Below are 22,420 nucleotides of genomic sequence, written 5' to 3' on the forward strand. Positions count from 1 at the left end.
GAAAAAATTCAATGCATCCACGAAATGTTTCGGTACAATGTTTGCATCTGAAGCTGCACCGTTGAATACAGTTTTTATGATGGAGTTTAATAAGTGAGTGATGGCAACCAGATAAAAAGCCTGAACAACAAAATGAGATTGTAGCTTTTGCAACGATGTAGTTCTGTTGGACATGTCAGTTGCATAGGAATGACATAGGTCTTAAACACATCTGTACTTCACCTGGGCTGATAGATTAGAAGAACCCAGCCACCGCAATCGATTGATGAGTATAGGTTTGTCAGCAATTGATTGACAATTCCTTTTCCAGAGATATCTCTTTTACATTTGTCACAAGCACTGTATATTACAAAAATTTCAAAGTTCACCTAAGCGAAAAGACTATTAATAAGGGGGGTAATAGCTTGCGAACTACAGCAATCCGCATATAAGCATATGATATGCTGATCTTGACCACATATAGTGAAGGAGGGTCAAGCCATCAATCAACGGTCTTTCAGTTTCCCGCGACGCTCTTTAAGTCGATCCAATATGCGATTCCTAACCTCGTCCTCGCGCGATGCTGAGAGAGGTCCCTTGGTTCTCCCATCCACCACATGGAAGACATCTAATACTCGTGACTCTTGCGTTGATATTCTGGCCTTTTTGACACTGCAAGGGACACAACACTAGAGGTCAGTAACAACACTAGGTAGAAGCACTCAAAACCAAGCTTATGCTAATTCATATCAGTCATACCCAAGCAGATACTACGCAGCAAGAGATTAGCTGAAATTTAAATATGATGCTCTTGGCACACATTAAAAACTAAGTCTTCAAATAAAACTCAATAAACAAATCTTATGGTCGACGGCTAGAACCACCTGACACCAGAGCAAACAGAAGATAAGACAGATACACTATACAATTCCCAAAGTTGAACTGGGAAACAGAAATATATGCCGATTTCTGTGAATGGCATACAGAGGAGAGAATCGAAGTGAAAGTAGGAGAAAACCTGACGACCGTCTCCTTAAATGCATGTGTGAGGTCAAAGAGAAACTGGTCTTGATCATCTCCCTCTACTGTCACCTGTGTTTGTCCATTATCATTTTGGAAATGAACCTGAAAGGCGGGTTCTTCTAAGACAAAAGAAATGTCTTCCACAGCAAGCACATCCCCAGCAGAATCGAGAGGTTCAGGTGCAACTCTGTCAGCTATTGATGCGTCACTTGAAGGCAAGGAGGCACCATTATTCTCCAAGTCCATCTGCAAGTATGTCAAACAGAAACGAGTTACAATAGAAATACCGTGAACAAAATTCAATGTCACGTTCAGATTATTTGCTTCTAAAAAGATTCTGAAAAGGAGAAGTAGATTGTTTTATCCCAAATCATTTGGCTCACAAAATCAAGCTCCTTTAAAAAGTCCAATTCCAATTAGCACCAATCCTACGAATGGTTTCCACATACATTTCTAGAACCCTCCAAACGAGAAAGAAACAACACTTGGAAAAAATTTCACGCATCGAAAATTGGAAGCTGCCCAGATTGAAATCGCATCTTCGCCACATAGAGAGAAAACATATTCAGACTGCAGTACCGTGACGTAAGTGAAACCATACAATAGAACCAAAAACTTTCGCTGAATCTTTTGCAAGCGCGAAGGATATACATGAAAGTGTTAATAAAATCTATATAATAAATAGGAGAATCACTACTAAAGGTTGGATCCACATACACCGAAAAAAAGGAACAGACAAAAAAAAAAGACGATTTCCTTACAATTAAGCCAAGTGATGAAGATTAAAATGTAAATTCATGGTTTTAATAAGGATTGACATGCTAAATAACTTGGAAAAAAGTGCAATAGAAGACTTACAAGCAAGTGCCACGAGTGGAGTCTTGTGGCAAAGTCTTGAACATCAAAGACCTGTTCATGTTTGCCACGCAGGTCTGATTAGACAGACGAAGTGCACAATTCTATGAATTCAAATGCCACGAGGTCGCAAAGAGAAACAAATAACAAACTCAGGCGAGCAAGTCAAACGAGCATTACATTCGTAATAGGCCATGGAAAGAAGCCTGTCGTATAAAAAGTTCAGGGTTTATGGGATCATGTGATCTTGTAAGCTTAGCATAAAGTAAGGTTCCATTAAGGATTCAAGAAACAAAATAACTAACAGATTGTGATATGGCAACTGCCTTTATCTATTTAGGCCACAAACAAACAAATCGAAGAAAAGAAAACTAGAACCAAAACCAGCAGACTGAAAGTTGGAGCAAATTCCAAGTAACTTAATTACTGGTTCTCTCAAATACCGATGTAAACACCTCTGCAAAGAAACACATACCTAACCTTCAACATATATACAAATACAAGCAGAAGATATGGTACGAAAAGCTTGGGTTTGCAAACACGTAATTCAGTTGAGGATAGAGGCACAGTAAAACAATCTAATCTCGCCTTTGTAAGAACAGACAGAACAAAAAAGTCAAATACTTATCAATGAACTCATTGTTGCTTAACCAGATTCGCAGCTTGAGCTACACACTGACAACACTACACATTCCTTCAAGCACACAATAATCAGAATATAGAGGACAAACCTTATGAGGAATGCCAAGCTCAAGGTCCCCTGATGCCTCAAGGTGTGGTGAGACCACAGACAGTTCATTGTTGATATTACGTAAGAGTGTTTCAACATGTATTAAACCCGAACTTGCACGCCTTACTTCTCCTGCAGATGACAATCATGCATCAGAACTTCGACCAAGTGCAGCTAACTGCATCCGTCACTGCTCAGGAAGACTCTGAATAGACATCTGCGTGCATTTTCCAAAATTAAATTCAATACGTCCTAAAAGGTCGATAGATCATGAAGCAATATGATCGCAAAAAAACTAGGATACAATCCAATTACTTAAAAAACTTATCCTTGCATTAACGTTGAGGTTTTAAAATATTATATTTAAAAAGTGGGATTGGGATATTTTGTAAGATCCTAAGTGACTCACCATGTTTAGATCTTTCCAGCTTATCTGAATCCTGTCCTGTTGGCGTTTCGCATTCGCTCTCATCAAGCCCATCAGTGTTCATCTTGTGCGCCGTGCCACTCTCGACCATTTCAGGTTCGCTTGGCTCTGAATGGATGTGGTCATCCTCTGCATCGAAATCAGAGCTATGCGTAGGAAAGTCTTCGGAATGCGCAGAAAACCGAGGGCTGCTGTGTGATCTAGAAACAGTTACATTCTGTAAATCAAGCCGGCGCATGTAGCCCTTATCACTCATCAGCTCTTCAATGCCATCGAACTTCTTCCTCCTGCGCGCAAAGAACAAGTATCAGAACAACTGTAGTTTCATCAATTGCCCTGTTCTTCACTTAACTTGTGCAAAGTCAGACGTTGATGAATCAAAATGATGGAATAGTCCCATTTTGTGGCGTATTCAAATACAAGATAAATTTCCAGCTAAGATTCAGGAATCACAACCTGCGGTGAACACTTGTATAAATAGGCAAAACCAACATGACTGGGACAAAACACAAAGCTACATGCCATTTGCAGTTTAGAGTTAGTAAAGACTAGTCCAAAACAAAAAAAATAATTCGTCAAAGCCAAAATAACAGATAAATAGAAATACAAGGCAAACACAGCATCCGTCGGAAGGGTGTCAACGGCAGAACTATTTATTGATGATCATGGGCATCACCGTACTTCATTGAGAACGGTCTGTGCACTCACAAGTACACTAAAATATGCAAATTACGGATATCAGCGAAAGTATGTTTTAAGGTGGCCATAGTAGAATTCGATTGAAACTCACCCTCTATTGAACGCTCCCCAAGTGACTATCTTGGTAACTTCAATGCCTCGACTGAGAGGTAAGGTTGAAGACTCAACCCCTGGTTGTCTACGAACGTGTCGAATGTAGTCATTTGTAGCGTCATCTAGAGCATTGTCTGCGACCACAATTGCTCCTTTCTTCAGCTTTAGGAGATCAAAAAGCTCAATGTATTGCTCAGGCTGCCCTGAGAATAACACGAATTCCAGACCTGCATGCCACATTATCAAATCAATTTCTGTTATATTTTCCTAATCATGCATCTTCTAAGTACAATATAGTTAAGACACCACAGTAGTATTTAAGAATGAACACCCTAGAAAGCATGAAAAATATGAGAACATGGATCATGTTGTTCTAGATCTACTTCCCTAACCAAGGACTTAAATTTGGTGCTCATCAATAATTACTCCCACATAGATTGATCATGAAATAAAGACCCTGCACAAGGACAGGTTACCTTTTAAGTGAGGAATATAAGTCAAGGGATCTTCTGTAACAAATTCCACATAACTGAGCAGCCCTGCGTCCTTAAGAAAATATTTAACAACTTGCTGCTTCTCTGCTTCATGATACACAGACAACAAGCAGCTGTTGGTGGCTCTCGCAGCTGTCGCAGAAGCAATAGAATGTAAGAATACAGCACAAAATATGCTCGTTTTCTGCAATTGGCTAAAAAAATGGATAGAAAGCAGTATAAAAAAGGATGACAACGAATGAAAAGGTGAATAAATGTCTCATCCTACCTGCAGCGAGGGCTAGGGTAGACAACCCACATCCTACTTGGAGGGTATGGCGTGAATTGATTCCAGCGGCCAGAGCAGAAATAAACTCAGCACTAGCAGGTTCGAGTAGTGGAGGCCTTCGTTTACCCCTCCCAAAAGACTGCCTTTTCTGTAAGATATGCCTCCGCTGCAAGCCATGAGCAACATAAGCTGGTTAGGTCATTCAGATTGCCGCACCTAGCAATCATTCAATACGACATGTGAATCCACAAAGTACCACCAGAATTATCTCCTTGGATGTGGAGAGAAGATACCACCTGGTTATTCTTTTCCTGACTATCAAATCGACCAGGGAATAAAATATACCAGATCTAGAGAATCACAAAACGCAGCAGTCGAGATCTCTGAGTCCCACCGCATCTCAGAGAAATGAGAATCTTGCATCCTGGTCCTTCTTGCGACGCCTCCTTCTATTCCCGAAGCTCATTACAGTTCTATTGTCCAGCCCTGCTTTCTGAAGCAATGCATAAAGTTTGTAAAATTTTCTGAAAAATTTAAACGATATCAAATGTAATCAAGTAGAAAGTATGGAGATGATAAGTTCCACACCATCATCTACATCGATGCAATACAACCTAACCTAGGGGATACACTACTGCGTGGATTGAATATTTCTAAATGGTGAATAGAGCTTAGACTCATAGAAGCTCAGTGAGAAATTCGACCTTCTAATCTTCACTCACAATATCTCTTCCGGGTGCAGTTTCAATTAATAGCCCTTCACCACTAAAATTGGTCACAAATGTCATACACGACAACGAAGACATATGAGAGCATTCGAATGCTTCACGAATGGAACTTAGACAGACGTGACTGATCCAAACACTACCGGCTTCAACCAGTAATAAGACAGCAGTTTCCGAACACCTACCACTTCTAAACTTCAATATGAGCACAATATTCAAACTGAGGCGTAAGAAGGTTTTTCATGCCACATGACAAACTAGAACTGAACTAATCAAATACCGATGAATTGGCAAAGCCTAGTTGGGATCGAATACAGCGAAAGGCCAAACGCAGCCTTCTTTAATCAAACTGAGCATGCTTGAGTGGATTTGCAGCTCGTAACTCAGTATCAGCTTTTGCAGCAAATGAGGAAGCACTAGAAGAATTTCGTTGGCTCCAGGTGGTAGCACATCATACTCAAATCGTGCATTTAGAACTCAATAGATTTCAGCTCAAAAGCAAAATGAGATTACGAGTCCTGAGTGGCAAACCAGGTGGAGTAACGCGAAGACAACTAAAAAAATTCAATTCAGGTACTCACTTCTTGGCTCGAGCGAAGAGGTCGTTGACTATAAAGTGCAACAATACAAATTTTGATTTTGTAGAAACGAAATGCCGGCCATTATTTCAGGATCCAATCGTTGACACTCTCCGCCGCGCTTGGCCAGCCACACCGCTCTGTCGATGGTTCGTCCTACTCGCATCACTCGCATTTCAGCTCGCTTTCCAAAAACAAATGCCCAAGTATGATAACTGTCACTAACCAGGCTTAGTATTGCCTTGGCTTGGCTGCACCCACAGACTTGTACAATTGCTGCCGTTACCTTCAAACCTTCGATAGGGGAAGTAAGTAGAAAAAGACGACGCGGGATTCCAACTCTTCGCATAAGTAAGTTCTAGCGTCCGCTGTCATTCAATGTCACTGAAAGAACACGGCTTCAAAAGAGTGGCCGCCGGGGCTTGAAAAAAAAAGGAGGAATCTGGCCGCAAAGACCTCAAAATGCGCATGATCCAGGCACCCGTGCATAGCAGCTACGATTCAACTAGTTCCAAAGCTGGGTCCCAGCCCATTATATACCAGCAGCTCTAGCAAGACTCCCAAGATCTTTCTCGAGCTCACTCAAGCTCACTCGAGCTCACTCCAGTCCTCAAACCTCCAACGAACTTCCGGGTAGAAAAAAAGTAAAAACAAAACGAAAAACGAAAAATGACCAAATTAAATAAATAAATAGACAGAAAAAAATAAAAATAAAAGCAACAGACTCGCACTGAAATCTGACGCACAAACAGAATCAGGGAGTCGCTTCAAACTATGCAAAAGAGCCGAACGACGAAACCGTGAACACAATGGAAGTGACTCTTATGCTGTGGCCATGGCCGCTACCCTTTTCACCCCTCACCTAGCCATGATCCCACGACGCCCGACTATTCACCACTCCACCATACTAGTTCCTTCAAACCACCCGTAACACGACCGATTCAGAACGCTAAGACATGCGCCCACGGAGGCAGTACACACACACACAAGGACGAACGTTCACCGCAACTCGTTGCCGACGTCGGCGCACATAGGAGGAATGTCTAACAACACAGGCAGCAAAGCAAGATCCGCGCGCACTAGCCACACTTTCCTAAAATCGTCAGGGTTACGCGCGAGGTGAGTTCCTCTTGCAACACTCACTCTCGCTCGCTCTCTCCCTCTCGGGGACGTGCCGTGCGTCGACGGCTACTCGCGGCACGGCGGCAGCCGGGCTACTCGTAGCCCTGTCACCGTACAGGGGACGCGCGCGTGCGCCCAGAAATCACGGGCTGGGTGGGGACGGGTAAGGCTCCGGCATGACAACCCCCTGAGGACCAACCACAGCGTCCCGGCCGGAAAACGCTTCGCGATGACGAAGGAGCCTCAATGTTTTCGTCCATCGTCGTTTCTCCGACGATAAATGTATCGTTCGTTTCCCTTCGTCCTCATACGACGCCGTCTAAGTCAACTGACCTCCTCGTCCTTTCATTCGTCATAACTTCATTCGTCTTAAGAGTTGCGTCAGGACCGGTTGAGGCTTACGTGGACTTAACACGGGCTTAGACGCCTTGTGAGCTTTAACATGTTTACTAGTTAAGTCCGTGTAAGTCTTCAGCTTCTAGTGGTCTCCAGAATACTGATGTTTCTCGTATAATATAAAAAGGACTCTTCAGATTAGTAGTGTATTATATGTTTAAACTAGTAGTTGAATAATGCATCAATGGTTGTTATCATTAACCATGTTAATAGACAGACTATATGTTTTATCATTATTTTGGTTCTTGTGTTTAGTATTCTACAACTCAAAGACCTTCTTCATTACAATGCATATGTAGATTTTTATGAAGTTAATTTTATATGATTTTTAAAAGAAAATTAAATAAACATATTAAAATTTGAAAGGAATTAAACATGAATATATGTAATTATATCAACAAATAAAAAAAATTACAATTGATTGAAAGTGCTTTATAATTTTGATTTAATAATTATATTTATTTGTGTTTAAAAATATTTATAAATTTCTATTTTTTATATAAGGTTTATTTATATTCTAATATGCATTACATATTAAAATAAAATAAAAATTTAAGTTTTTATACTATGCAATGCAAAAAATAATTTGGATTAATAAAATTTATTTATTTTACAAGTAAATGGCGACTTTTTAAAGCCTGTTAATTTATTCTTATTTATTAATTATAAATTTTTAAAAATTATAATATAATAATGCATTATGTTATAATTTAGAATTCATCTTCTTGTTGAAATTTATTTATTTTTATATTTAGTTAAATAACAAAGATTATTTTAAAAATATAAGAAAGTCTTTATACATAGAAGAGAATGTGAGAGACTATGACTTTTAAAACTTTTAATGGGCTAAATATATATATATACCTATTTAATTGGTATTATTCTTAAAAAATCAACCTAAAGTCCTTCAACAATATACATATATATATATATATATATATATATACTTCATGGCTTTATCTTATTTCACATCATATTCAATGGCAAACACTTCTAAAAAAGAGTTTTTCTTCACCAAGTAGAGACTTTTATAATACTTTTAAACCATAGCCTTTTAAAGTGGGCTTTTAAGAGTAAAGACTCTATAAGAATTACAATTATACTTTTGTATAGTTTTGAGAATCTCCAATTTTTTTATTTATCCATTAATTGTAATAGATGTTGTCTATTCCAATATTCATCATGATCTTTGACCCTTGAGTCTTTTTACTTCCCAACTATATTCTTAGAGGACATATTTGATTATTAATTTGTGAAATTTCTACTACTACTCTTTATTCTCTCTTTTACGAAATGACCTCCAAATTCAAAACCAAGTAAGTGAATGTTATTCTTAGATTTTCATATATAGGGTGATATTTGGATAGAAGGTTTTGCCCCACTTGCTATCTCTTAAATTTAAAAGGCATAACTTTTCTTATGATATTTGATTAAAAATTTCTTCCTCGTCCACGTTAAGATTCAGTTGATCATACACAGAATAGACATAGACGTGGTTCCATTGCTGCCATCTCAAAAATTATCTGTCAATGTTGGAGGTAAGTTCATCGCAGATTAATCAAATTAGCTTGGTAGATCTTGTTTTTTGCTTTTCTTTTCGATTTCAGTTGGTTCCATTCTGGTTAGTTATAGATTTCTGGAGTGAGTACTTTCTATGCTTTGTGTAAAAGTATTTTACTTGAGGTACCATCACTGGACATGACGCAGATCTCCATGTCTTTTACACTCATGCTTTTAGGGCCGTTTGCAATGTGGTCGTGATAAAGTAACCATGTTCTTGTAAGCTTCGAAACTAATGTGCAGGCACACAAATGTTTGGCATCAAGTCGGACACATTTCGTGCACAGGCTGTGATTGAAAACATCAAGGAAAACCCACGTTACCATACACAGATGGCTTTGCTATGGCGTCTAGAAAATTGGTTTTATTTTTTTCCAGGTATAGGAACTCTGCATGTTCTCGCATCATTGGGTTTGTTGAATTCTACCAGCCCGCTAGCGAGGTGTGTGGGATGCCTATCCTTCTTTGTCAGAATGTGAATTTCGCAACCGAGTTTACGGGGAGCAAGCAATCGAAATACAATCTGTTTTGGTTTTTTGGACTCGATCAGGATGACGCTTCTACATCCTCAACAAGTTTCTTACTTTTCCAACGTGTCAGCCGCTGGAAAAAGGTGTCTCTCGAGCTCTTTGCTTTAATGTTAACGCTGAGGCTCATAGACTTAGTGTCTTTATGATTTGAACGTTCTGGAGTTTATGAAAATATTGTACGAATGATACGCGATGGGCATCATGCCAGCTTCATCTTTGAATTTGTGTGCTAGAAATGCACATTAATCTGAGCTGCTTGCCGATTTTAAATATTATAAATTCTACAGAGGAGGTTAATGGGAAAAAATAGGTTCAACACATCCTTCACTATGGGCAACCACTTCACGCGCAGATGGCATATGTTCTGGAAGCAGACGGTGAAGTCCGATCAGGGCTCTTGTTGCTCTGGGAGCTTTGGTATTTTTTATCACAACTCTTGTTTTCTGAATTAGTTTATCAAAATTACAATCAGTTATGCTAAACTCAGTCAAGGATGCTGAGATGCGATTTCCAAACCTGTTTTGTCTGTCGAATCCTCACATGAAACGTTCGCTTTGCAGGATTCCAAGAAAACTCGGATGCATAAATATGTTGATTCCCTAACGTCAACATGTGTTAAAATCAATAATTTGGTTATGACAGTCATGCCCGTAATGTAAAGATCCATTATTTTCTGTCTCTATGTTGCCTGTTTTAAGCATTTAATCTCAATGAGTTGTATTTCAACATGTCCGTATCAACACTATAACCATGCTATATTATAATAGATGATTAATTGTTTATTGTTGCCAAGTGTGTATGATGTGACTACTTAGAAATAAAAGATGTAAGAATGAGATGAAAGTATAATTACATCAAGGGAATATATTTTGTACAAAAGAATAAGTGATATGTGTGGTAGTAAAAAGGAACAAAATAGCAACTATGTATTATGAATGCGAGAGACAATATAATGAAGAAGTTATTTAAATAATTGCATAAAAGAACAAGTGACATGATGAGCAATTAAATAAAGAAGATAAAGATATAATAATAGAACAATACAAGAATAAATAATAAACAATAATTACTATTGGATGCTTTAATTAAAAATATAAATAAATAAATAAATATGTATATATATTATAATCAATTGTAGACTTTTTCTATTTCTTGAAAGAACCATATAAAAAATATGATTTGTTTATTTATTTATTTTATGTATAGAAACTTCCATAATGTATCATAGAAGTTATTTGATAGTTTTATTCTTTGTATTATAATTTGATTTTTATATAAGATATCTTATTAAATAAAGTCCCAGTTTTCAAGTTTTTTCATTGTCTTACTTGTGCAATTGTCCAAATGTTATTGATCTACATTATCCATGATAGTATAAATTAGATTAATTTCTAACTTTAAGAAAATGGATAAGATCAAGTTGTAGTTGAATACAAACTTAGGATCACCATTATACTTAACACATTCTTTGTGTTGTTTCTTGTATATCAACTTAAATATAAAGGATTGTCTTTGTGTATAATATGCACAACTATTAAACATGAGATTTTGATTAATCCACAATTAATGATATATCATAAGCCTTCTAAATCTATGTAAGTATAAGAAGTGTAAAAATAAAAGAAGTAGAATGTTGATAGTATGTGATGAATGACATTATTAATATGTATTGATTGATACAACATTAAGATTTGATATAGATAATAAATCAAATAACAATAAATTTGAACTAAAGACTAATAAAAAAAAATAGAAGTGGTGTAAAAAATAAGTTTTTTGTTACATGTACAAACTTATGTTATTATAGACATACAATCTTAGAATTATTTTTTTTAAAAAAAATTATTGGTTTTCTTAGATAATTGAAACATAAACCTTTGTATTATAAAAAATTATGACTTTAATATGAAAAAACTTAATTTCTTTTAAAAAGTATATATATGTATGTATTTTTATATTATATCTATTAAATAAATAAGAAAAAATATTTTATATATGATTGATTCTTTATTAATATTTGAACAATAAAATATCGTAGTAATAAATCTCAATAAAAATATAAAAATAACTTAAAATATAATTTATAGTGACACAAAAAATTGCCTCAATATTTGTACTAATTCCACTATTTGTCTTATTGAAATTCCTCTATAATTATAAATGGTCTATGGCTTCAATAATAAACTAAATACAAATAATTTTATGTCTAGTATAAGAATCACATTAATTGGTTGTGTTACTAAAGAATGATAAGACAATATGTACATAGAAGACATTAAGACAATTTTTTAACTTATAAGTCTATACTTTGTTGGCTCTCTTTTTGCCTTTAAATTTCGTCCAAAAATGTGACACACTATTTATAAAATTGAGAATGACTACTTGATTCATTCCCTTCTATTCTTCCTCTATCTTCTTCTATAACTCCAATATCCAAAATGATTGTTTTGGTTGAGCATTCAAACAATGTTTGATATATTCTCACAAGTATTCTATTGGATTGAGGTCTAAAGACTATGTTACCTATTGTAACATTCACAAACTAAGTTCAATAAAACACTTTTTGTCTATTGGGAAGTTTGCTTTAGGTCATTGTCTTGCTAGAAAATCACATCATTAGCACTTAGGTTATAATAACTTGAGATTTCTATGAGCTCTTTGTGCATAATTTTACAATATAAGTTTGTATTTGTATTTCCTTCAATCTTTGTGAAGTAATCTATGCCATACGTGGTCATACAACCCTAGACCATAATCAAAACACCATTGTATATAATTACTTGATAAGTATAATTAAATAATGCTTCTCTTATTTTCTTCTAATATTAAACTTTTCCATCTAATCTCAACTAATTTATCTTGGTTTCATCAAATTATATATGTTTTTTTTTTTTTTTTTTTTTTTTTTTCATCTTTAATAATCTATTGTTTATATTAGTTGATAAAGTCTAAACACACTTGACATTGATAGTATAATAATAGTGGCTTCTTGGTCTTTGGTATCACTTGCAATTTATTTTCTTTAAGAAAATATTGTATTGTATTAACACACACAACTATATTGGTGTTATAAATAAGACTTGAAAAAGATTTAACTATAGTATCTATTTGCACATAGCTTTTTGATTATCAACATCAAATAGAACTTGTTGTCAACTCCCTTTGACAACAAAACATCATGGGATACACCTTCTGTAGATGTAATCAATTCTTACAAGATTCATACCAAGTTGAATTGACATCTTAAGAATGCAACAATGTCTTACAAAGTTAAAGAAACAAAAGAAGTACATTGACAAATAAAGTGGTGCAATGATGAGTGAAAATAGATGTCACACTAGTGTTTGCAATGAGTAAGAAGCAAGGAGTTGAAAAATTGTCTTAATAAATGATACATGCATATATAAAGAACTCTTTACCTACAAACCTATTTCATAAGAACCCTCTATAGCAAAGTCTCTTAAACTAAATACTAACAATTTTACTTATTGGACCTAATACCTATTTATTGCTCTATTTCATGAAAAAATTAAATTAAGTCAAATTTGAAAATGTTGAATAATTTTTTGAGTCAATATATAATACAAATAGGTTCAGATAAAAAAATAATAATGAAAAACCCTTAAATTTTTTATATTTATATTTAAAATAAGTAGAAAATGATTTTTGTTTTATATTTATCTATAAGAATTGCAAACCTATTTTTAGACAATAAATAACCCAAGAAATAAAAAGAAACAAAAATTCTTGGATCTACATTAAATAAACTGAATTTTCAAGTAAGATGAATCTTCTGACATGTTCATAAAAACAAAGATCAACTAGGTAGTAAATGTGAACTTAAAAGGAAGACGTCAAACTAAACATGTTTGATGTACTAGATTTATTTATTTATTTGAAGTATGTGTGTTCATGTGCATGATTATTACATATACAAAACAATAAAAAAATTAGGGTTACACAATAAAGCCAACACAAACAAACAAACAAACAAACAAACAACAGAAAATCCAACAACCGAACGAGGCCCTGCCATGGGTGTTATTAGACAAGGAAATGGGCGCCATTGTTGTGTGAGCTGGGATGTTTTGGCCTTCGCCCATTGCTCCATTGACCAATGCAGCCATTATCTGTCTGTGTTTGTGTATTTGCAAAGACAAGGAAGAAGTGAGAAGAAGAAGAAGAAGGATATGAAGAAGAAGAAAAAAAAAAAAAAAACAAACAAACAAACAAACAAACAAGGAAGCGAGAGGAAGGGAGAGCAAAGTGAGCACGGAAAGTGGACATAGTGTTTGCACATTCTGGGGCAGTGTCCATGCTGCAGCGTTGCGTCAAAAGTCGGTAGCACAGAGTGAGTGAGTGAGTGACCGAAGGAGCGATAACAACTGCCAATCGAAGAAGAAGAAGAAAAAACGGATCAGTCGGGGACAGTCGACGGAGCATCGGAATCCCCGTCACTTCGCCGAATTCATCGCTGTAAATGAATGACTTGCAAGATTGTCTCGCAGGTTTTCTTACTCTCCATGAGTAAGTAAACGCGCCGGGTCGTTTCCCCAGGTGCGTAAGGGATTGTGCTGGTTGTGACCCACCAGTGGCTTTGGTCCGATTATCCCCATGCTTCGAGAGTTCCTCTACGCCCCATTTCCCGGCACCGTTGTGGGTATGGGTTTTATTTTTATTTTTATTTTTCTTCATTTTTTTTGTCGCCTGTTGCTCGTGTTGGTCAATGCTACAGCGTTGAGTGAGTTTCAATTCCCGGGGGGTGTGTGGGTTGCAGTGTTGAATATGTTTTTTTATTTTTTTTGGAGCATTTCATGTTGCGTTGCATCTTGGCTGCGTCACTGCAGCACGTTTGAATTGCGATAGGGGTGAATCGTTAACTGGTGAGGGGGCGATGGTTTGTGTTTGTTACAGTCGTGAGCAGGTTTTTGGAATATGCTTTGTAATGCGGAGAGTAGGATGAGTTTGGAAGGAAAGTCTTGAATTAGGGGGTGGAGATTGAATCTCTGAAGAGTTTCCGAATCTTGAGCGGAGTTGACGAACATTCAGGATTAAAGCGAATGTAGGGTTTTTGTTTTAGGAATGTTTAGCTCTTGTTCGACTCTTGAGGTCTGATCGAGATTGCGCGTTAGTGTATGGTTGTTGGTTATTTACTCTCTCTGCCAATCTGGCAAATTGAATTTAGTGTTGTTGTTGTTGTTGTTGGGTGCGACGCCCTGTGGCGGTTGAGTGGAGATTGGAGTAAATAATCTGCGGTGTCTTCCCGTTTATGTCTGTTTCAGCATTTGCGAACTGAATCTTAAGCGGGGGCGTATGATGCAGCTCGTGAATGTTGTCTAGCTGTCCGCAATACTGGGTTGATAGATGGCAGTTGTGCGACGACAATTCATTCCAATCGCAAATCCCTTGACTCAATTGCAGTCGCAAGTGTGAGCTCCATAGAAAAGGAATAAGGGGCAGGATGGACCCCGCACTGCGTGTGGTGATCGATGCTATTCATTCGTCACCCACCCGTGCTGTCCTCTGCCTCTCCGGTGGCGCAGCCCAGGTCAGCTTTGTGATTTACACGTCCCTGTACTTGCCGATTTTGTTGTCTGCACTTGGTTACGGCTTTTTGAAGGATTAGAATTCTCTCGCTTCTTTATGATGAGCTGAGGGTTTTCAGTTGTTTGTCTTGCTTTTGTGTAGACTACGTAGATACTTCTGATAAAGACAATATTGTAAAGTTTATGTTCTCAAAGGTGGGATGTTTTGAATGTTGAATGTAAAGGCCCTAGGTTGGCTGCTGTCAGTGCCACGAGCTTCGAACACGGTGTTGGAGGCCACAGTCCCGTATTCCAGGGCTTCGATGGTTCAACTTCTGGGCAAGGTATTACTGATTTGTTAAATTAATTTAATCTATTTTGATCTTAACTTTTTTATAAATTAAGGTATTGTTTGGAATTTTAGATTTTACATTCAGTTAGCTATAATGGTTCATAACTTGCTGGTAGTGTAGCTTATTTGGCATTCTGGGATATTGGTGGTTCACGTTGTGTACAGAGCACTTCTTGTATCTAAAAGCCAGAATCTTGTCATCTAGATTTTAGAAAAAGAGAATCATTGGAATTGGAGTTTAATGCAATCAATTGTTGCTCAGGAAATCTGATTGTTGCCTTGTTAGCTCTTCATTACAGGTTCCCTCTCAGTCTGTTTGTCGCGAAACTGCAGACGAAATTGCGATGGCTGCGTATAATCGAGCTTTGAAACTCTCAATGCCTGGTACTGATATCTTGTATCTTTTATCAACGGTGTTGTTCGACTAGTCCTGTGGATCATGTAGACGAAGATTTCTTACAAGTCTTGTTGATAAATTCACATCATAGAGCTTAAATTGTTAACGATAACAAGGCAGATAACATGTTAATGATGGGTTTATGCCGTCATATTATAATCATCCGAAGATAGTGGTAAGCTGGTAATGAAGGTTGCTGAAAACGTGGTAAGACTTCTTTGATAAAACGAAGTCTTATGATGCCGGTGCTTAGTTGTTTTGAGTATTCGATTTGAATTGCACAAGTTTTGACTTATTTCAGTTACCAAATTACTGTGTCCTTGAGTGTGTCAGGTGTACAAGTAGCCGGAATCGGTTTTACAGGTGCCTTAGCCTCCACACCGCCCAAGCGTGGGAATCACAGGTTGGTTTCTGCTCTTGTCCTTTAATGTGCTCTGTTTTAGGGGTAATAATTGAACATTTTATTTTTGCCGGCCTTATTTACCTACGCATAGAATTCTGGAGTATGATTCATGAAGACTACCCTTTGTGGTATTTGAGCTTTTTGTGACTATCGTCTGTAAGTTGTAATGTTTTAATAGCGATTAAAATTGAATGATAATAAGGTGGTCTATTGTGTTGAGGGTTTCTGATTCACGTCTGTTCGATATGTTGCTCTCGTAAAGATCGATCTCTGATGTGTTTTAGGGTTATGTTTTGCACATGTGATGGCACCATCACATTCTTTCAGGTGCTTTGTGACAGCTCGAACACAATCTGGACTATGGCAGTACGATTTGACTCTTGCAAAGGTTGGCTTCGAGACTTGGGCAAACCCGGTCCTTGTTTTGATTTTCTAAGCTTGGAGAAATGTCGCTTCTGATCGTTACTGTGATATTTGTTGTTCTTGTTGAAGGGCTATCGAGATCGGTATGCTGAAGACTATCTGACAAGTTGTGTGGTAGTGAAGGCAAGTTAATCTGCAATCATTTTCTTGCATGGTGTTATTGTAGAGTTCAAGGCCAATGAATTTCCAGTAAATGCTTTTCCGGATTTACTTTGTGTTCCTTTGACGGAGCCTGCTGTGTTTTGCAGACGCTAGCTGATGTATGTGGAGTTTTGGAAGTCGTTCCACTGGATTTAAAAGATGGTGCGGAGGAATTGCGAGGGTTAAAAGTGGTTTATAGTGAAGAAGAACAGCTACAACAGTTGCTGAGTGGCCAGATCTGCATGATTAACTTCTCAGGTGCGGATTTAATGTTGAACTTGCTCATAGTTTTATCAACAATAAGTGCACTGCATGGTACATTGCTCACAGATTTGTTCACTTCCATTCGGCTTCGTGCCCTTCAGAGCGAGAATCCAGATACCTGTATCTCTATGGCTTTGGACTGTTTAATGTTATACTCATGTTACCTAACTTGTCATCATCCAGCTTTTATAGGATAACTCATGATTTTTGTATCAAATATCAAGGCAGGTGGCTCAAACACGCCCAGTTGGGGTACTAGAAGGGTGGTGTTGTCCGGATCATTTAATCCGCTTCATGATGGACATATCGAGCTTTTGGATGCAGCATGCAGGTTTCACGACTCTCTATTTGAAGGCTTTTTCTTTCTTGAGTTTAAATTAACTTTCAGTTCAGATTCTTATGTCAGTGGACCTCGATTGCATAGATGCCTCTAAATAATGTTCGTGTTAATTGTATACTGCTGATTATTCCTGCTACTCTAATTCTTCCAAAGATTTTTTTTTTTTTTTTAATATTTCATGTTTCGTATGCACGAGTGGGGGCATATATTCAACAATTATTTCTGAACTGTCGAGTAGCCTGTTTATGAGTGTCTTACTATTGGTTGCAGCCTGCGCGAGGGTGGGCTTCCAATGTATGAAATATCTGCAATTAACGCTGATAAACCACCATTGGGTCTTTCTGATATAAAGGAGCGCTTAAAACAATTTCGCTCTGGTATTTTTATAGCCTTGTAGATATTTCAATAGAAATTATAACTTTTCATTAGATGTATTGGTTGCTGAGCTTTTTCTTACGTTGGTATGTGGACGACCCAAATGTTGTTTTGAGAACGTTTTGAAGTGAGTACGATTTGTTTGGAAGTTTGTGAAGATGAAATAAAACTGCTAGTTTTTGTTTCTCATTGCTTGGTAAGTAGCTTAGTTTGGGTTCAACGCACTTACTAGCACTGAATACTGTTATTGGAGCTGATAATGTGATGAGGTATAGATAAGCCGTAAATTTTGTTTCTGATGTCCTCAATAGGGAAGACGTTAGTGGTGACGAATCAACCATATTTCTATAGGAAAGCGGAGCTGTTCCCGGACAGCACCTTTGTTGTTGGAGTGGACACGGCTCTTAGACTCTTAGATGTAAGCTATTTCCTAAATTATCTCATGTATTCTGCAAACTTCACTGTTCCACTCTCTGTCATTAAATTGTTTTTAGCTTATGCTCAAAATTGGTAATTGATAAACAGGGTGAATGACGAGGGACATTGGTAAACCAATGCAATTTTTTTCTGAATCTCTCATGTTCCTTCTCTTCGGTGTGAGAGAACAAATATGTAAAACACGACATTCTTTGTATTTGCAGACAAAATATTACGGCGACAGCAAAGTCCGCATGCTGGAGGTGTTGCTTGGAATTAACCAACTCGGTTGCGATTTCTTGGTAGCTGGACGGAAAGTGAACGGAACATTTCAGGCAAGGCCCACAGTCTTGGTCATGATATTTCATAACTTCAGTTTTTTTTTAACTTATTTTAACCCTTCAGTTGATTTTTAAGGAGCTTCCCTCAATCCCGCATTCAAAATAAGTTACACGAAATCAAAAGGAAGTTTTCTCAGGCCCCCTTTGGTTCTTCCACTCATGTATCTGGTCAGCAAGAAGTGATATCTGCCTGCAAAAAAACATTGCTGTAGATCTGATACCCTAGAGTTTTGCAATCATAGGATTTGTGCATGGCCTGAAAATTCTGCGTGTAAAGATGGGATAACTTTACTGATTCGCAATGTGCTAACCATCGTGTTGGCCTCTCAATCAGGTACTCTCTGATATTCAAGTTCCAAGTGAAGTCCAGAGTATGTTCCAAGAGATTCCAGAGAACTTATTCCAGTCGGATCTCTCATCAACCCAATTGCGGCAGTCACGTTTAGGCTGAAGCTTACATATTTGAACATCTTTTGTTTTACCGAGTAGATTGAACGAATTAAGGCGTTTATGCAACATTTGAGCTGCAATTGAGAATCTCAAAGTTTTGAAGAGTTCATTGTCATGATTGTGCGGAATAATAGGCTAGAATTCTACTGCTTACTGCAAGCGCAGAACATAGTCTCGCAGTATAACTATACAGTTTGTGAACGATCAAGATCCGTGAATGGTTATTCTTTTATAGTTATCTGAATAAGACTTTTCACTGCTCCCAGATGATGTTCGCCATCACCCTGTCAATAATTACTTGTACTCGGGAAGTAAGACTCGCTGGCGGTTTATTGACATGTTTTATTACTTGTTTTACATTGTCAGAACCACAAGAGGCCACTTAATCATACCTTTGCATCGATCAACTAATGAGAAAAGTTTCCAATAATTTTCATACCGATAAGAAGGCTTCTTAAATTTCAGTCTTCTGATCGTCGTATGAAATGGAATCTTTTTCGTTCATTAATGACAAGTTTCATTTGAAAGGAAAATGTCGTAGTCCTTCAATTTCACTGCACAATCAGTAGACTTACCAACAGGAGCTGATAACATTTAACTTACGTGGTCTGCTGTTGCTCCTATTTTTCAGGCATCTTGTGTGCCAGAGTACTATGATATGTACAAAGCGACGAGCTGATTGTCTGCTGTAACCTCATGTAGAATAAATTCTTCGTAGGAATAGAGAAGGGAATTGAAGTAGAGCTGCCTTTCAGCTCTTACAATAAACACGCCCTAATGGCTGTTGATGAAGGCCGCAACGTCAAGTAACATCTGTGATGCAAGCTTAGCCTGATTCAGGAGAGCGAAGGTATGAATTCCCTCCTCGTAGAAAATCGTTTGCACCTCCTTTCCGGCTTTCTTCATACCTTCCGAATATCTCATCTGCCGTGAACAGTCAATGACAGCCGATTATTAATCTATGGCAAAAAATATTACTTTCTTGAATTTAACTAGGAAACAAGAGCAAGCTATTCTAGGAAGTGGTATTTTCATTCTCTAATTTCTACGCCCATCAACTCAGCACTAAAGAAATATTGCTTCCAATAGCTAAACTGGCAAAGGGTAGTTAAGAATTGACATGTAGAAATCACACCCACACAGCTGCTACCACGGAATTACTTCAAACACTCATTAACTGAGATGAAAATAGGAAGTTGTATGAGGGTTTAATCATTGTTAATAAGCCAAACTAACCTCCCAATCTTGTAAGATGTCGAGGCCGCCGACAATGTTCAGAATTGGCGGCAATGGAACATCCGACAGGTCTGGAGAGTTAGGCCCAAAGATATTGCAGGAAGGGTGATCTCGATTGGCGCCTTCAGGCAAGTAGGCCTTCCAGTGCCAATCCAAGCTCTCCACAGAAACTATTGGAACATTCTTGAGGCGGAGCTCTGCAGAGGTCCTTTCCTCCCCTCCGAAGAAGGGTTGGATCAGCACCAAGCCCTTAAGGCTCAAGCGACCCAGATCCTTTCCAGCTGCTCGCAGCGCCACATGATGGGCAATATTACCGCCCGCACTGTCTCCACTCAGAAATACACGGGAGAAATCCACGTTTGGGGGAAGGGAGACAGTTGCTTCCTTCGACTGGAGCCACTCCATGGCTTTGTACGAGTCGTCGTATGCTGTGGGGAATTTGAACTCTGGTGCTCTCCTGCACAAAAGTTTAATCGTTTATCAAAACTAAAATAATTGCACAACGCGAACCAACGGCTTTCATGTGGCACAGAAACACTAGTTCACGGGTTGAGGTGCTTTACCTATAATGCACAGATATAACAATTGCATTACATTTTCTAGCCAAGCGCCGACAGAATATATCGTACAAATAGAAATTAGGACAAAGAACGGCAAATCCGCCTCCATGGTAATAGAGGATGATTGGCATCGTCTTGAACAGCCTCTGATTTCCGTCGGTTGCCGTTGGCAACGAAGTCTCCTCTATCTCCTCGGTCAAACTAAACACCCGAGCCCATATTCCGGCCTCGGCGTCAATTGTGACATCCGCCGAGGATACTCCCTTCACTGGAATCGGATTAGCCGGAACCTTCTTCTCAAGTGTGTCCGCTAGCCAGCGATTGATGGTGCCATCCCTCCGCCGAGTAACTCTATTCGCTCTCACCACAAACTCCGACAGTATGCGCAACTGCACAAGGGAAGCCATCTAGACAATACAACATCTCGATTATGGGAGATTTCGCATTATATGCCATTTCAAAAAAACGAGCTCCTGTAAACCAGGACATCTATTATAGTTCTTCATCAGTGTAATGCGTATGAACACCCTTGTATGACAGGAAATTAGTTAAATTGTTGAAAGAGGACGATCGTGACTCACATGTACTGTGGTTTCGTGTTCTTTGTTGAAGCTTGCGACGGTGTCTCTTCGGTTCTACCTCGGAACTTGGGAAGCGGAATCTCGGAACCTTAATACAACCTGCTGGTCAGCAATCTAGACACTTGCAATACGCATGGTCAAGTGACCGCAGAGGGCGATAGTTGGTGCACCTAACAGGTCGCCAACATTTTGAAAGACGGCCTTGAATCCCCGCAAATAATTTCAGGAACTCTTGAAAATGTCGTCGTGTGCATCCGAGTTGAGATTACTCGTAATGATAATCTCTAGAAAAAGCTTAAGGTAGGGCTCAATATGCACAAATAAAGCAACCAAGTGTAACAGCTATGGACTCAGGGAAACTAATGCCGATATAACTCACTGTGTGCAACAAGGACGACTAAAATTTACACTAACACAAGCGACCACCACTTCTTTTCCGTGCTTCTCGATTATATCTATGAGGCTCTAGATAGACAACTTCAAAACGATCAATCCAGTGGAAAATGAAATACAAGCCCCAGGAACGACGCCTGTTTCAAGACTTTTTCAGAAAACAAGCAAAAACTCATTTGCTACTTCGTTTCGCCAACGAAAACAACATGCTGAGAAGAACGGATCCCCCGGCACCAATTCAGCATGCAGCATAGTGCAGCATTCCTCTAGAGGCCTCAAATGAACCCACCTCGCTCGCCGCCACCAGCAGCACCGATCCGAGATTTCACTAGTCTCCCCTGATCGCCTCGCAAGCACCCACGCACACACTCTCTTGTCCCCCACCGCTACTTGCACACGCTTCCTGTCATCTATCACCTCCTCACCCTAACGATTTCACCCACTCGGGTCCCCCACCAAATCGCCACTCCAGTGTGTGCCTAGGCGCTCCCTACAATCGCAACCACGCCTCGGTTATCGCTCCCCGACGCCGAACCACCAACGTGACTCTCAACAGCGACTGCCGAGCTTGAACCACCGCAGCAGCGAATGTGCGGCCCCGAGGCGAGAGAGAGTGTGCCTGTCAAGTGTCATGACAGTGGTGGGTATGGAGATCTCTGGCCATGAGACTGGAGCTGAGCACTGATGCAGAGAGCCTGGCGCGTTCTCCTCGAGCTTCCGAATGACGTCGCCGCAGTCGCTCG

General features: G+C 38.5%; 3 protein-coding genes across 13 annotated transcripts; 1 reads left to right on the forward strand and 2 right to left on the reverse strand.

The window, feature by feature from the left end:
- Positions 1–214: 214 nt before the first annotated feature.
- Positions 215–6,992, reverse strand: LOC112280456 (uncharacterized). Of its 3 annotated transcripts, XR_016502097.1 has the most exons (11): positions 5,875–6,992; positions 4,914–5,061; positions 4,569–4,734; positions 4,283–4,432; positions 3,805–4,033; positions 2,997–3,301; positions 2,589–2,719; positions 1,861–1,911; positions 1,452–1,541; positions 998–1,248; positions 215–651 (listed from the first exon to the last, which is right to left on the reverse strand). XR_016502097.1 is itself a non-coding variant. In XM_024515977.3 (10 exons), exons 2-10 carry the CDS (start codon positions 4,989–4,991, stop codon positions 486–488), a joined length of 1,527 nt encoding a protein of 508 aa, XP_024371745.1. In that variant the 5' UTR covers positions 4,992–5,061; positions 5,875–6,992; the 3' UTR covers positions 215–485. The 3 variants fall into 3 exon arrangements, 2 of the variants coding, with proteins under 2 accessions (XP_024371745.1, XP_024371746.1); XM_024515977.3 differs by lacking the exon at positions 1,452–1,541; XM_024515978.3 differs by lacking the exon at positions 1,452–1,541 and having other exon boundaries at positions 4,283–4,384; positions 5,875–6,968.
- A 6,860-nt stretch (positions 6,993–13,852) lies between these two features.
- LOC112280567 (uncharacterized) lies at positions 13,853–19,172 on the forward strand. Of its 8 annotated transcripts, none has more exons than XM_090248790.1 (13): positions 13,853–14,036; positions 14,762–15,027; positions 15,250–15,348; positions 15,656–15,740; positions 16,087–16,156; positions 16,484–16,544; positions 16,649–16,702; positions 16,828–16,978; positions 17,213–17,315; positions 17,595–17,701; positions 18,011–18,117; positions 18,341–18,451; positions 18,792–19,172. In XM_090248790.1, exons 2-13 carry the CDS (start codon positions 14,941–14,943, stop codon positions 18,906–18,908), a joined length of 1,152 nt encoding a protein of 383 aa, XP_090104916.1. In that variant the 5' UTR covers positions 13,853–14,036; positions 14,762–14,940; the 3' UTR covers positions 18,909–19,172. The 8 variants fall into 8 exon arrangements, with proteins under 8 accessions (XP_090104916.1, XP_090104914.1, XP_090104918.1 ...); XM_090248788.1 differs by having other exon boundaries at positions 13,999–14,139; XM_090248792.1 differs by having other exon boundaries at positions 14,007–14,139; positions 14,802–15,027.
- A 33-nt stretch (positions 19,173–19,205) lies between these two features.
- Positions 19,206–22,130, reverse strand: LOC112280568 (gibberellin receptor GID1C). 2 transcript variants are annotated; one of them, XM_024516208.3, is made up of 5 exons: positions 21,967–22,106; positions 21,285–21,372; positions 20,707–21,110; positions 20,144–20,600; positions 19,229–19,831 (listed from the first exon to the last, which is right to left on the reverse strand). In XM_024516208.3, exons 3-5 carry the CDS (start codon positions 21,108–21,110, stop codon positions 19,682–19,684), a joined length of 1,011 nt encoding a protein of 336 aa, XP_024371976.1. In that variant the 5' UTR covers positions 21,285–21,372; positions 21,967–22,106; the 3' UTR covers positions 19,229–19,681. The 2 variants fall into 2 exon arrangements, with proteins under 2 accessions (XP_073388962.1, XP_024371976.1); XM_073532861.2 differs by having other exon boundaries at positions 19,206–19,831; positions 21,285–22,130.
- Positions 22,131–22,420: the final 290 nt, after the last annotated feature.

The sequence above is a fragment of the Physcomitrium patens genome, chromosome 3 (assembly GCF_059467195.1).
Source record: "Physcomitrium patens ecotype Gransden chromosome 3, ASM5946719v1, whole genome shotgun sequence".
NCBI lineage: Eukaryota > Viridiplantae > Streptophyta > Bryopsida > Funariales > Funariaceae > Physcomitrium > Physcomitrium patens.